At 40.7% G+C, this 14,464-nt stretch overlaps 2 protein-coding genes across 6 annotated transcripts in view; one reads left to right on the top strand and one right to left on the bottom strand.

Annotated features, from left to right (window-relative positions):
* Positions 1-10,890, bottom strand: part of KIAA1328 (KIAA1328 ortholog) — a 357,584-nt gene extending 346,694 nt beyond the window's left edge. For all 3 annotated transcript variants that reach the window (XM_063077081.1, XM_063077082.1, XM_063077083.1), the window contains exon 1: positions 10,827-10,890. In XM_063077081.1, the coding sequence (XP_062933151.1) occupies positions 10,827-10,884 (58 nt within the window). In that variant the 5' untranslated portion in view covers positions 10,885-10,890. The remainder of the gene's footprint in view (positions 1-10,826) is intronic.
* A 125-nt stretch (positions 10,891-11,015) lies between these two features.
* TPGS2 (tubulin polyglutamylase complex subunit 2) overlaps positions 11,016-14,464 on the top strand; it is a 41,341-nt gene continuing 37,892 nt past the window's right edge. For all 3 annotated transcript variants that reach the window (XM_063077152.1, XM_063077150.1, XM_063077153.1), the window contains exon 1: positions 11,016-11,374. In XM_063077152.1, the coding sequence (XP_062933222.1) occupies positions 11,293-11,374 (82 nt within the window). In that variant the 5' untranslated portion in view covers positions 11,016-11,292. The remainder of the gene's footprint in view (positions 11,375-14,464) is intronic.

Here is a 14,464-nt window from a genome sequence, read left to right as displayed (position 1 = left end):
GGAGCCCCAATCAGGTTAACATCAGACTTTTCATCACAAACCCTAAAAGCTAGAAAGGAATGGGATGATATTTTCAAAATACTAAAAGACAAAGATTGCCAGCCAAGAATACTCTACCCTGCAAGGCTATCCTTCCGAAATGAGGGGCAAATAGTATATTTCTCAGACAAACAAAAACTGCGGGAGTTCACTACCACAAGACCACCCTTACAAGAAATCCTCAAGGGAGTACTGGGTTTGGTTCCTGAAAAATAACTACCACTGCCATAAAAACCTAAGAAAAATCTAAACCCGCTAGTACAATAAAAATGGCATTCATGAAGAGAAAACAAGCTAACAAAAACACTATCTACAACCTAAGGAACCAACAAACAAAGAAACCAAACAGTAAATCAGAAAGCAAGGAACAAAAGACACCTAAGACAACCAAACAACCAATAAAATGCTAAGAATAAATCAACACCTTTCAATAACAACTCTTAATGTTAAAGGCTTAAATTCCCCAATTAAAAGACACAGACTGGCTGATTGGATCAAAAAGCAGGACCCAACTATATGCTGCCTACAAGAGACCCACCTCACCCATAAAGATTCACACAGACTAAGAGTAAAAGGATGGAAAAAGATTTACCATGCAAACAGAAAAGAAAAACGAGCTGGAGTGGCTATTCTTATATCTGACAAAATAGACTTTAAACTAAAAACCATAAAAAGAGACAATGAGGGACACTACTTAATGATAAAAGGACTGATCCACCAAGAAGACATAACAATCATAAATATGTACGCACCCAATGTTGGAGCAGCCAGATTTATAAAACAAACTCTATTAGACCTAAAGAAGGAAATAGACACTAATACCATAATAGCAGGGGACCTGAACACTCCACTGTCAATATTAGACAGATCATCTAGGCAAAGAATCAGTAGAGAAACACAAGATCTAAACAAGACTCTAGACCAATTGGAATTGGCAGATATCTACAGAACATTCCACCCAACAACCTCAGAATATTCATTCTTCTCATCAGCACATGGATCATTCTCCAAGATAGATCACATATTAGGTCACAAATCAAGTCTCAATAAATTCAAAAAAATTGGAATTATCCCATGTATCTTCTCAGACCACAATGGATTAAAACTAGAAATTAATAACAAACAAAACTCTGGAAACTATACAAACACATGGAAATTAAACAGCATTCTACTTAATGACATATGGGTCCAAGAAGAAATCAAGCAGGAAATCAAAAAGTTTATTGAAACTAATGAAAACAATGATACATCATACCAAAACCTGTGGGATACTGCAAAAGCAGTATTGAGGGGAAAATTTATTGCATTAAATGCTCACTTCAGAAGAATGGAAAGATGGCAAGTGAACAACCTAACACTTCACCTTAAAGAACTAGAAAAACAAGAACAATCCAATCCTAAAGTTAGCAGACGGAAAGAAATCATTAAGATCAGAGCAGAACTGAATGAAATTGAAAACCAAAAAACAATTCAAAAGATCAACGAATCAAAAAGTTGGTTTTTTGAAAAGATAAATAAAATTGACAAACCATTAGCATGGCTAACAAAAAAAAGAAGAGAGAAGACTCAAATAACAAAAATTAGAAATGAAAAAGGCGATATTACAACTGATTCATCTGAAATACAAGGAATCATTCGAGACTACTATAAACAACTATACGCCAACAAATTTGAAAATCTGGAGGAAATGGATAAATTTCTGGACACACACAAGCTCCCAAAACTGAACCGTGAAGACGTAGAAAATTTGAACAGACCAATAACAATAAAGGAGATTGAAGCTGTTATCAGAAGGCTCCCAACAAAGAAAAGCCCAGGACCAGATGGATTCACAGCAGAATTTTACCAAACATTCAAAGAGGAATTGACACCGATTCTTTACAAACTATTCCAAAAGATTGAAACGGACGCAAATCTCCCAAACTCATTCTATGAAGCAAACATCATCCTGATACCAAAACCAGGTAAAGATATAACCAAAAAAGAAAACTACAGGCCGATATCCTTGATGAATATAGATGCAAAAATCCTCACTAAAATACTAGCAAACAGAATACAGCAACACATACGAAAAATTATTCATCACGATCAAGTGGGATTCATCCCAGGGATGCAAGGTTGGTTCAACATACGCAAATCAATAAATGTGATACACCATATTAATAAACTCAAACACAAGGACCATATGATCATCTCTATAGATGCTGAAAAAGCATTTGATAAAGTTCAGCACTCATTCATGACAAAGACCCTCTATAAGTTAGGTATAGAGGGAAAGTATCTCAACATAATTAAAGCCATATATGCCAAACCCACTGCCAATATCATCCTGAATGGGGAAAAGCTGAAAGCTTTTCCTTTAAGAACAGGCACTAGACAAGGATGCCCACTCTCACCACTCCTATTCAACATAGTGTTGGAAGTACTAGCCAGAGCAATCAGAGAAGAGAAGGAAATAAAGGGCATCCAGATTGGAAAAGATGAAGTCAAACTGTCCCTGTTTGCAGATGACATGATCCTATATATCGAACAGCCTAAAACCTCTACAAAAAAACTGTTGGAATTGATAAATGATTTCAGCACAGTAGCAGGATACAAAATCAACACACAAAAATCAGTAGCATTTCTTTTCTCCAATAGTGAACATGCAGAAGGAGAAATCAAGAAAGCCTGCCCATTTACAATAGCCACCAAAAAAATAAAATACTTAGGAATTGAGTTAACCAAGGAGGTGAAAAATCTCTATAATGAGAACTACAAACCACTGCTGAGAGAAATTAGAGAGGATACAAGAAGATGGAAAGATATCCCATGCTCTTGGATTGGAAGAATCAACATAGTGAAAATGTCCATACTACCCAAAGTGATATACAAATTCAATGCAATCCCCATCAAAATTCCAAAGACATTTTTCTCAGAAATGGAAAAAACTATTCAGACATTTATATGGAACAATAAAAGACCACGAATAGCCAAAGCAATGCTCAGCAAAAAAATAAAGCTGGAGGCATAACACTACCTGACTTTAAGCTATACTACAAAGCTATAATAACCAAAACAGTATGGTACTGGCATAAAAACAGACACACTGACCAATGGAATAGAATAGAGAATCCAGAAATCAACCCTCACACTTACTGCCATCTGATCTTTGACAAAGGCACCAAGCCTATTCACTGGGAAAGGGACTGCCTCTTCAGCAAGTGGTGCTGGGATAACTGGATATCGTTATGCAGGAGAATGAAACTAGATCCATACCTCTCACCATATACTAAAATCAACTCAAAATGGATTAAGGATTTAAATATACACCCTGAGACAATAAAACTTCTTAAAGAAAACATAGGGGAAACACTTCAGGAAATAGGACTGGGCACAGACTTCATGAATACGACCCCAAAAGCACGGGCAACCAAAGGAAAAATAAACAAATGGGATTATATCAAACTAAAAAGCTTCTGCACAGCAAAAGAAACAATTAAAAGAGTTAAAAGACAACCAACAGAGTGGGAGAAAATATTTGCAAAATATACATCTGACAAAGGATTAATATCCAGAATATATAAGGAACTCAAACAACTTTACAAGAAGAAAACAAGCAACCCAATTAAAAAATGGGCAAAAGAGCTAAGTAGGCATTTCTCTAAGGAAGATATCCAAATGGCCAACAGACATATGAAAAAATGCTCAACATCACTCAGCATCCGGGAAATGCAAATCAAAACCACATTGAGATACCATCTAACCCCAGTTAGGATGGCTAAAATCCAAAAGACTATGAACGATAAATGCTGGCGAGGCTGCGGAGAAAAAGGAACTCTCATACATTGTTGGTGGGACTGCAAAATGGTGCAGCCTCTATGGAAAATGGTATGGAGGTTCCTTAAACAATTGCAAATAGATCTACCATACGACCCAGCCATCCCACTGTTGGGAATATACCCAGAGGAATGGAAATCATCAAGTCGAAGGTATACCTGTTCCCCAATGTTCATCGCAGCACTCTTTACAATAGCCAAGAGTTGGAACCAGCCCAAATGCCCATCATCAGATGAGTGGATACGGAAAATGTGGTACATCTACACAATGGAATACTACTCAGCTATAAAAACGAATGAAATACTGCCATTTGCAACAACATGGATGGACATTGAGAGAATTATATTAAGTGAAACAAGTCAGGCACAGAAAGAGAAATACCACATGTTCTCACTTATTGGTGGGAGCTAAAAATTAATATATAAATTCACACACACACATACACACATACACACACAAACCGGGGGGGGGGGGGGGGAGAAGATATAACAACCACAATTATTTGAAGTTGATACAACAAACAAACAGAAAGGACATGGTTGGGGGGGAGGGGGGGAGGGAGAAGGGAGGGAGGTTTTGGTGATGGGGAGCATTAATCAGCTACAATGTATATCGACAAAATAAAATTAAAAAAAAAAAAAAAAAAAAAAAAAAAAAAAGAAACATTATTCAGAATTATATCTAAATCCTGGTATGTCCACAATTTGATAAATTTGTTACATTTCCAGGAAGCAAGCATCTAAACAAAATTTTTTTTCAAATGATCTAGAAAAGTCCAAAGTTTTCTGTTCTTCTCCTATAAAACGTTTTCAAAGATTTCTAAATGAAGCAATTACTAACTATATCCTTCCTGTAAAAGGCTGGAGTGCATTTCATAACATGTTCAAAAAGTCAACATATTTCAGCTCAGTATCAACCCCAGCAATGGGGTCTCTTCAGGGAATACTGATTGGAAATGCCTGGAATCCTACAGGAATTTAGGAATACTGAGATGGTGCTTACTGTCTGAGCTGCCAGTGTTTCTAACAGCTCTGTGCCGCACGCAGCACATGCACCAACAGTTTCAAGATTTTGGCTGACACCTAATGCCCCTAAATTTTCATTTCCCTCAAACATCAGGAATGAGCTTAGAAAGTTTCAGGAAATACTAGAACCCACTACTCCAAGGAAACTAATAGCAGAGAGAAAATTTCTAAATTCACTGACACCCAATCTAAAAATAGTCTTATAAAATGAAATTGTGCAGGCTCCTCAACATCAAAAGCTGAATCCTTTTTTTTTTTTTTTTAATATCCCTTGAGTCTAGCACAGGGCCTTGCACAAACAGTAGGTACTCATATAAATGTTTATATGCTGTCTGAAACGTATACCTGGAAAAAAGTACATAGGGGGAAAAAAATCTAAGACAACGATGCTTCATATGGCAGTGTCTTCAACTAGAAGATACAGTAATGATGAATTTCAGAGTATTCTCCAAGTATGACCTATAGAAAGAATAACATAACTGAGTCCTAGAAAACATACTACATGTCCCCAGACCATTCACAAAGCAGCCTGCTCACAGCTGGAAGAGTCCAGCCACTGGGGACCCCACTCAGCTTCACCTTGATTTGGAAGCTCAATCAAATATTTTTCACTTTCCCCTCTCTTCTCAAACCTGACACAACTTCTCCCATCCTTACTCTTAGCTAATAACTTTGCTTACTATTTCTTCCAAAAAAAAAAAAAAAATGTAAAGAACTTCCCCAAGCTTCTAACAGCATATCTAACTAACTTTCCTGTACCTATGCACATATACTCTGCTTTCCCTCTTGTTGCTATGGATGCCATGCTCTAAGCTAAAGCCAATACAGTCGTTACACAAAAAAATACCACTTCTTTTTTTTACCCAAGGGTATTATTGCTCCAGGTATTCTCCCCCTTTCTCCTGAATCAAACCTATTGAACTTTTTCCATTAGCATCCAAACATGTAATAATGTATTTTTTCCACAAAAGGGGGGAAAAATACTCTCCTGACCCTACATCCCCCTCCAACTACTGTGCCAGTTTTGCTCCCCTCTACAGCAAAACTTCTCAAAAGAGCAATCTAACACTCACCTTCTCCAATTCCTCCCCTCCCAATCAATCTTTTTTTTTTTTTTTTAAAGATGACAGGTAAGGGGATCTTAACCATTGACTTGGCAGCACCATGCTCACCTAGTGAGCTAACCGGCCACCTCTAGTATAAGGATCCAAACCCATGGACTTGGTGTTATCAGCATCACACTCTCCCGAGTGAGCCACGGGCCGGCCTCAATCTTGAACCTATCCCAATGAAGCTTTTGACTTGATCAGAGCAGCACACCTACTTTTAACAAGGTTACAACGGTATATATTGTTAAATCCACCAGTCAGTCCTCAGGCTTCTCTGCACTTGATCTAGCAATAGTATGTGACACAAATGACCATTCTCCTCCTTAAAACACCTATTTTGCTTGGCTTCATAGATACCACAAACTCATAATTTTCCTCCCATTTTTCTAACCACTCCCTCTCAGTCTCCTTACACTATTCTTAGCCTATAAACCTTGGAGTGCTCCAGGGTCCACTCCTTTGAAGTTTTCTCTATCTACTCATTCACATGGTGATCTCATTCAGTTCTCATGTCTTTAAATACCATAAATATGCTGACTTCTGCCAAATTAATCTTTAGCAGGAGCCTATTCCCATTAAACCTGACATTGCCACTTAGATGTACAAAAGATATCTCAAATTCAACAGGTCCAAAACTGAGATCCTAGCCTTCACATCAAAAGCTGCTCCTCAAATATGATTCTCCATCACAGTGAATGGCAATTCCATCCTTCTAGCTGCCCAGGCCAAAAACATGGCGCAATTCTTGACTCCTATTTCCCTCATACCTCACATTCAGAAAATCCTGTTGGCTCCATCTTCAAAACATAGCTGCAGCCCAACCACTTCTCTCCAACACTATCACCCTAATCTAAGTCACCTTTTACTCTCACCTGGATTTTTGTAATAACCTCATAACTGCTTTCTCTCTCATTTCTGTGCATGACCCTATTTTTCATGCAATGGTTAGAATAATTATTTTAAAACTTGTCATTCCTCATTCAGATTTTAAAAGGCAAAGTATTTACAAGGGCTTATAACGCTCACAATCTGATCCCTCTACCCCGTTAACTCTCTGACCTCATTTTCCTACTATCACTAATTTCTGGGTTCCCTACAGTTGCTAATGAGCTAGGCAAGCTCCTGCCTCACAGGTTTTGCATTTATGATTTCTTCTATCCAGAAAGCTCTTTCCCCAAATATCTTTATGGCTCACTCCCTCACCACCTTTAGCACTTCGGCTATATGTTACCTTTTGATTGAGGCTTTTACTTCCTAACCATGTAGCTACTTAAAATGGCAAAACTCTCTCTTACTACAACGTATCTACTTCCCCCTACTACCTGCCTCTTTCCTGCTTTATTTTTCTCCATAGCGCCTATAATCATTGCACATACAATAGATTTTACTTATTCATGGCCTCATCTCATCTCACTAAAATGTGAGCACCAAGAGGGTGATGATTTTCATCTTGTTTTGATCAATGTTGTATCCCCAAACATAAAAGTATGTCTGGCTCACAGTAAGTCATCTCTGAAAGAATGAAATTTATATTTACTTGATTTTATGAGGCATTATCCAACAACTTTCTCTATCTCTTGCAAAATATGCAGGCAAAACCTATTATTTCTAGCTACATCCATGCCAAATTTCTCTTCAAATATAAAAAAAACTCTAAATTTACTTCAACAAAAGTTTTTAAAAATAAGAATAAAAATATTTGAAGTTGCCTCCATACAATCTATTCTTTCTAATACTTTGTAATCCATCTCCAGCTCATTATCTTAAGAACCCAAATATATACTTTCTTTAAATACAGAATGCATATTTTATGGTGAAGTCAAACAGAAACAATATATACCAATTGTATATTGGACCTACTGTTGAGTTTCATGTACCACCTTAGTTCTACTTTGACTTCTTTGGAAGTGCCTCAATAAAACAAGTATAACAAGTTATAAAGCATTTTTAGTGCTGTTAGCAATCTACCCAAATCCCCAGGATTAAAGTAGTAATTAGAAACCAAGGGCAGAAGTGGTAGAGAGGAAGAAGCATTTCTATCCAGACTTCCAGGATCTGAAGGAAATAAGCTCTGTTCTGCCCACTCTAATCCACTGAGTTTGACAAGTGGCAACCCACTTGCCAGCAACACATGTATACATAATTATTATTGACCACAGAGACTTTTTGGGCTAGTGCATATTTTTTAGATCAACACAAAGTCTTTGTCTATTTTTATTTGAAAACTCAATGGCAGAGATTATATTTACTGCAATGTTCCCTTGCAGTGCATATTTGTTAATATCGAGTTGCCAATATTGTTAATGATAATACATTTGAGTGCATTTTCAGCAATCAAATTTAGATACTGCAGATAAATTAGTTAGATACTAACTTATTCTGACATTACAAGGAATTATAAAAGAAGGAAGAAAGCAATTTATGATGAGGGCACATATTTTACTGTAAGATTTAAACCATAAAATGATGACATGGCATATTCATTGTTTACACATTAGGAACCAAGACATATCTTGTACAAAACAGCATTGCTGAGTCAAAATGTACAGGATATTCATTAACTCACAAGAATAGTAAAAAAAAAAAAAAAAAAAAGGTGACATTCAGTCACAGATGACTGTCCTCTCATGATGGAAACATCTAGGATTGAGAAATCGCTCAATCACATTTCTCTAGTTGTTTAGGTGAAGCACTGGAAATCCTTTTTTCAACAGAGTGAAAAGAATACCAGATTATAGGTGGTCTTTTCTATTGAAAATTCTACTATAAAGGCTCTGGGGTGGTCTTGGAATCACCAATGTGATAAGAAAAAAGTTCAATATCTAAAGACACATGACTAAACCAAATGATTCATAACTATCATTATGCTTTTCATCAAATACTCGGTAACAAATTTCCATAAGACATTGCTTTTACGCCCTATGGAAATTTAAAATGAAAACATCTGAGGCTGGATGTTAATTGGTCATTACATGGTATAGGCTGGGGAAATAAGTGATACTAGTAACTTTGCAATTTCTTTCATACATGTGACTTTCTATAGGATGTAATCACCACCATTTTTCCCCATGCAATTTCAATTCCTATCAGTAGGAAGATACGTTTTTTACATTAAATTTTGAAAGAGAATGTAAGAAATATGGGAGTATATATGACTTTCACATGAAATAGGAGTGATATGACTATATGATATATAAGTGAGAGTACAGCTAAGAACAAGAGCATAGGTTCATTTCATATACTTGTTAATTAACTTATTCAGTCAAATTCAATAGATTGTTCTCCCCAACAATTTATTCCATATCAGAACAATACCATTGATTGTTATAAGCTTATAACCTTCAATCATCTCCTCTATCACAGAATCCTATCAATGCAGAAGCAGTGTTTCATAAGACTCATCCCCATTTCCTGACTTCCTAATTCAGCACAGTTGTCCCCTATGCACATATTCTCTTCTCATCCGATAGGTAAAGAGAAAAATACTTAATTTGCACAGTGCACTAGTGTGCTTTCATCCACAGTGTATGTACATGATTTAATTAGCTTCTCACCAACACAGAGACAAGTGGTAATTATGGTTAGTAAGTGCATAACACACCAGGCGGCACAGAATGCAAAAATATCCCTCTCCACAGTGTGGTGCTGATAACACCAAGGCCCCGGGTTCGGATCCCATATACGGATGGCCGGTTTGCTCACTGGCTGAGCGTGGTGCTGACAACACCAAGCCAAGGGTTGAGATCCCCTTACCGGTCATCTTTTAAAAAAAAAAAAAAAAAAAAAATATCCCTCTCCACACATGACGCTCTAATTCTAGCACCTCAATAAGGGGAACTGAAAATAAAATTTTGTGTTTCACTGGCAGCTAAGAAGAACTTCCAAAGAGTGAATTTGCCAAAAGTAACAACAATGCCTCAAACAATGTCATCACCAATCCCTGTAAAACTGACCAAAAAGACTCACCTCTGCAGGCATCCAATAATGCTTATTGCCCTATCTCTTTCAAGTAACACTCCTCTAAGAAATATGAAGTAAGTTATCAGGACCAAAGCTAAGGCTAGAACGGTCTACCTAACCCAGAGAAAGAACCACTCCTGTCACAGAAACCTCTCATCACAGATATTAAACTGGGAATACTACCACGAAGCTAACAAAGCTCCACAGCTTCTCCAGCCCAAAACAATCCAACAACTTCAATCACTGCCAGTGTGACCCACAAGTTACACGTAAGTGAACACTACTTTCAGGCACAATGATTTGCACCTTATTGCGTAACCACCACCACCAGACCACGTCCCAGTGAAGCCAAGCCCCACACCTCTCCTCTGAAGGTCCAGTACGAAAATACATCATCACTGAAGGGCCTTCGAAGTCCTACAAGGTCCTGACTTGTCCTAACAACGCTAGGGATAATCCTAAGTCAAGACAAACGGCTCCCTGCCCAGCCAGCAACCGTCCCTGTCCAGCCAACACCCACTCTTCCCTCAATCACAAGTTCACTCCGCACACTCAGTCGGCCTGGGGTCGCCCGGGGAGGGTCGGCAGAGAGACTGGGCCACGGCTCTAGGCCGTCTTCCCCGAGCTCACGCCAAGGAGAGCTGGGAGTCATCTGTGTTGTGTCCTCACACCTGGAATTCCAGCTCAATCAGGCTCTGGGTCACCTAATACCCAAGCAAGGGGAAAGCCCGGCGCCTAGACTGAGGCCCGACAGCACGTCCCCGCCCCCGGGGATAGCACGGAGCTTCTCTCCACTCAGAGTCCCACGCGACCGCTCGCCCCTCGCCGCCCCAGGGAGGGCGCCGGCGCCCCCTGCCAGGTGGGCAAAGGATACAGTCTCGGCTCCAGAACGCCGCGGCGCTCGGGCGGGAAGGGCCCGCCACGTCCGCCATCTTGAAACAACCGCCACTGGGAGCGCCGCGCCGGGGCCGCCACGCCCCGGCCTTCAGGCTCCGTCCCCATTGGCCGCACGGCGCAGAGGCCCGCCCCCGCTTGCGGGACCGACCCCGGCGGGGCGAGAGGGTCCGGGCGGAGCTGAGGCTGTGTCCGCCAGGTGCGGTGCAGGGTACAGGCCTGGGCGGCGGGAACGAGCGCCCCGCGGAGCTGCTGCTGCCGGACCAGCCCGGGCCGCCCATCTGCCTCCCGCCGCGCTCTCAGGCGCCGAGAACTACAGCTCCCAGCATGCCGTGAACTTGACAGCCAAGGCACTGGGGCGGGGTCCGGCCCTCCTCCGGCCCGCCCCGCTCCCCAAGCCGGCCCCAGCCGCTCTCCCGGCCGCGCGCCGAGCGGGGACGCGAGCCATGGAGGAGGCGTCGCCCTCGCTGCTGGGTTGCAACAAGCCGCACCTGGAGAAGCTGACCCTCGGCATCACCCGCATCCTAGGTGAGTGAGGGGTCGTGAGGGGGACGAACTGGGACGAGGCGGGGAGTAGAAGAAAGGAGGAGCGGGGTGGGCAGCACGACGCTGGACCCTGTGTGGGAGTGGGCATGGCCGCTGTGACTTCCGTTACTGCAGAGGAAAGGGGGGGAGCCGAGTGCGTGACTAGGCCGGGGAATTGTTTGCGGAGAGTGTTCGGAGCCAGAGCTGGGAAACCCGAAGGTTCCCCGCCACCCACCCGAGGTCCCACCCCAGGGCCCGGGAAGGACGGGCAAGAAGTGCAAAGGGAAGACAGCTAGGACCTGGCAGTTAGGAGGTTGGGTTTTCCAAGAGACATTCTTAGCCAAGGCACTATCTTTGTTTTTTTTTTTTTTTTTAATTTTATTTTGTCGATATACATTGTAGCTGATTATTGCTCCCCATCACCAAAACCTCCCTCCCTTCTCCCTCCCCCCCTCCCCCCCAACAATGTCCTTTCTGTTTGCTTGTTGTATCAACTTCAAATAATTGTGGTTGTTATATCTTCTTCCCCCCCCCCCGGTTTGTGTGTGTGTGTGTGTGTATGTGTGTGTGTGAATTTATATATTAATTTTTAGCTCCCTCCAATAAGTGAGAACATGTGGTATTTCTCTTTCTGTGCCTGACTTGTTTCACTTAATATAATTCTCTCAAGGTCCATCCATGTTGTTGCAAATGGCAGTATTTCATTCGTTTTTATAGCTGAGTAGTATTCCATTGTGTAGATGTACCACATTTTCCGTATCCACTCATCTGATGATGGGCATTTGGGCTGGTTCCAACTCTTGGCTATTGTAAAGAGTGCTGCGATGAACATTGGGGAACCAGGTATACCTTCGACTTGATGATTTCCATTCCTCTGGGTATATTCCCAACAGTGGGATGGCTGGGTCGTATGGTAGATCTATTTGCAATTGTTTAAGGAACCTCCATACCATTTTCCATAGAGGCTGCACCATTTTGCAGTCCCACCAACAGTGTATGAGAGTTCCTTTTTCTCCGCAGCCTCGCCAGCATTTATCGTGAAACCAAGCCCTTCCTCTGGTATCAGAGAGCGCTGGGAAATGATGCAGCCAACCTCCCAGGGCAAAGTAGTCTATGCTTACTTGCACCAGTGAATGGGTTAGAGTGTTTCCTTTACGGAATGTTTATCTAGTCCCCACCACTGTGTTACCGCCTGGGGCTATAAAGATGAAAAAGACACGGTTCTATGAAAAATTAAACAGACTAGGTCCCTAGAAGTGTGACAGGAGGTATTGCTCAGAGGTAGCACAGAGGAGAAGGTAACTGATCTTCTCTGGAAAGTTCATGAGCCTGTCCCAGAGGAGATGATGCTAGATTTTGAAAGACAAATGAGAAACCAAGGAGGAGAAAGCCTGTCTAGGCAGGCTGAAAATCATGCTTCAGTGCGTTCCCATCGCGATTATAATAAAATCCACATTTCTGTACCATGGACCCACAAGTCCTTGTATGATGTACTCTTATCTATCTGTCTAATATATTTTCACTCTGTTTTGGCCACGGTGGCTTTCTTGCTGTAAAGGCTGTGACCCTAAACGCACTAAGCATATTCCTGCTTCCGGCCGTTTGCTATTTGCTTTACCCTCCATCTGAAATTACATCCCTGTGAATGTCTCTCTTCCTCATGTCGTTCAGATCTCTGATCAAGTATTACCTCAGTGAAGCTTTCCCTGAATATGGGTCTAATAATACCCTTCCCTATTGCTCTCTCTTCTCTCACCCTACTTTTAAAAATCCTCGTAGCTTTTATCAGTACTTGGAATTATGTATTTATTTGGTTGTTTTTCTTAATTTGTCTTTTTTCTATAATAGAAGCCCAAAACCAAGTGGATTTATCCTAGGAATGTGTGGCTTATTTAATATATGAAAATTGATTAATGTAATACACCTTGTTAATAGAATAAAAGACAAAAACCACAGTCATCTCAATACATGCAGAAAAAGCACTTGACAAAATCCAACACCTTTTCATGATCAACAACAACAACAACAAAACTAGAAATAGGATAGAGCAGAGTTAGAACTTCTTCAACCTGATAAAGGACATCTATGAAAAACCTATAGCTAACATTATACTTAATGGTGAAAGACGGACTGATTTTTCCTTAAGATCAGAAACAAAATGTGTCAGGGATCTCCAGGATTACACCAGCTTCAATGATTTGCTAGGAAGATTACAGGACTAGGGAGATAGTCATACTCATGGCTGTGATTTATTATGGCAAAAAGATAGAAAGCAAAATCAGCAAAGGGAAAGGTGCATGTGGGAAAGTCAAGGAAACCAGGGTCAAGCAAGCTTTCAAGAGTCCTTTCGCAGTGAAATCACGTGGGACATGCTTAATTCCTCCAGCAGCATGTTGTGAGAACATGCCTGAAATGTGGTCTACTAGGGAAGCTCACCTGAGCCTAGTAGTCCAGACTTTTTTTTTTTCTTCTTCTTAAAAGATGACCGGTAAGGGGATCCTAACTCTTGACTTAGTGTTGTTAGCACCACACTCTCCCAAGTGAGCCAAGAGCCGGCCCTTAGTCCAGACTTTTTATTGGATCAGTAGCATCTACCATTTGTCTAGTATCTACCAAAATTCCAGACTCCCTGAAGAAAAGCAGGTGTTCAGCACAAACCATACTCTTTGCACTAACAGTTTAGGCACAATGAGGCATTTTTAACCAAGAATGGTGGGAACCCAACTGTGACCCAAGTTCTCAGATGTAGCCTTACAAGCAGCCTTTCTAGGGAGTGCAGTATCAGGCCTGCTGTATTTAGTCTTTTATGCATAACAAGAACTCCACTCTAACCACTTCTATTCAACATTGTACTAGAGGTTCTAGCCAGGGCAGTTAGGCAAGAAAATGAAATAACAGCATCCAAATTGGAGAGGAAGAAGGAAAACCATCTCTATTTGCAGATGACATTATCTTGTATATAATATTTTCAACAAATGGTTCTTGTGATAACTAGATATCACATGTAAAAGAATGAAATCATACCTCTACCTCAAATCATACACAAAAATTAATACCAAGTGAATCTTAAACCTAAATGTAAGAGCTAAAACT

Source organism: Cynocephalus volans, chromosome 13 (genome assembly GCF_027409185.1).
Source record: "Cynocephalus volans isolate mCynVol1 chromosome 13, mCynVol1.pri, whole genome shotgun sequence".
Lineage (NCBI taxonomy): Eukaryota > Metazoa > Chordata > Mammalia > Dermoptera > Cynocephalidae > Cynocephalus > Cynocephalus volans.
Note: the sequence above shows the minus strand (reverse complement) of the source record. Positions and strands in the feature narration are given on the sequence as shown.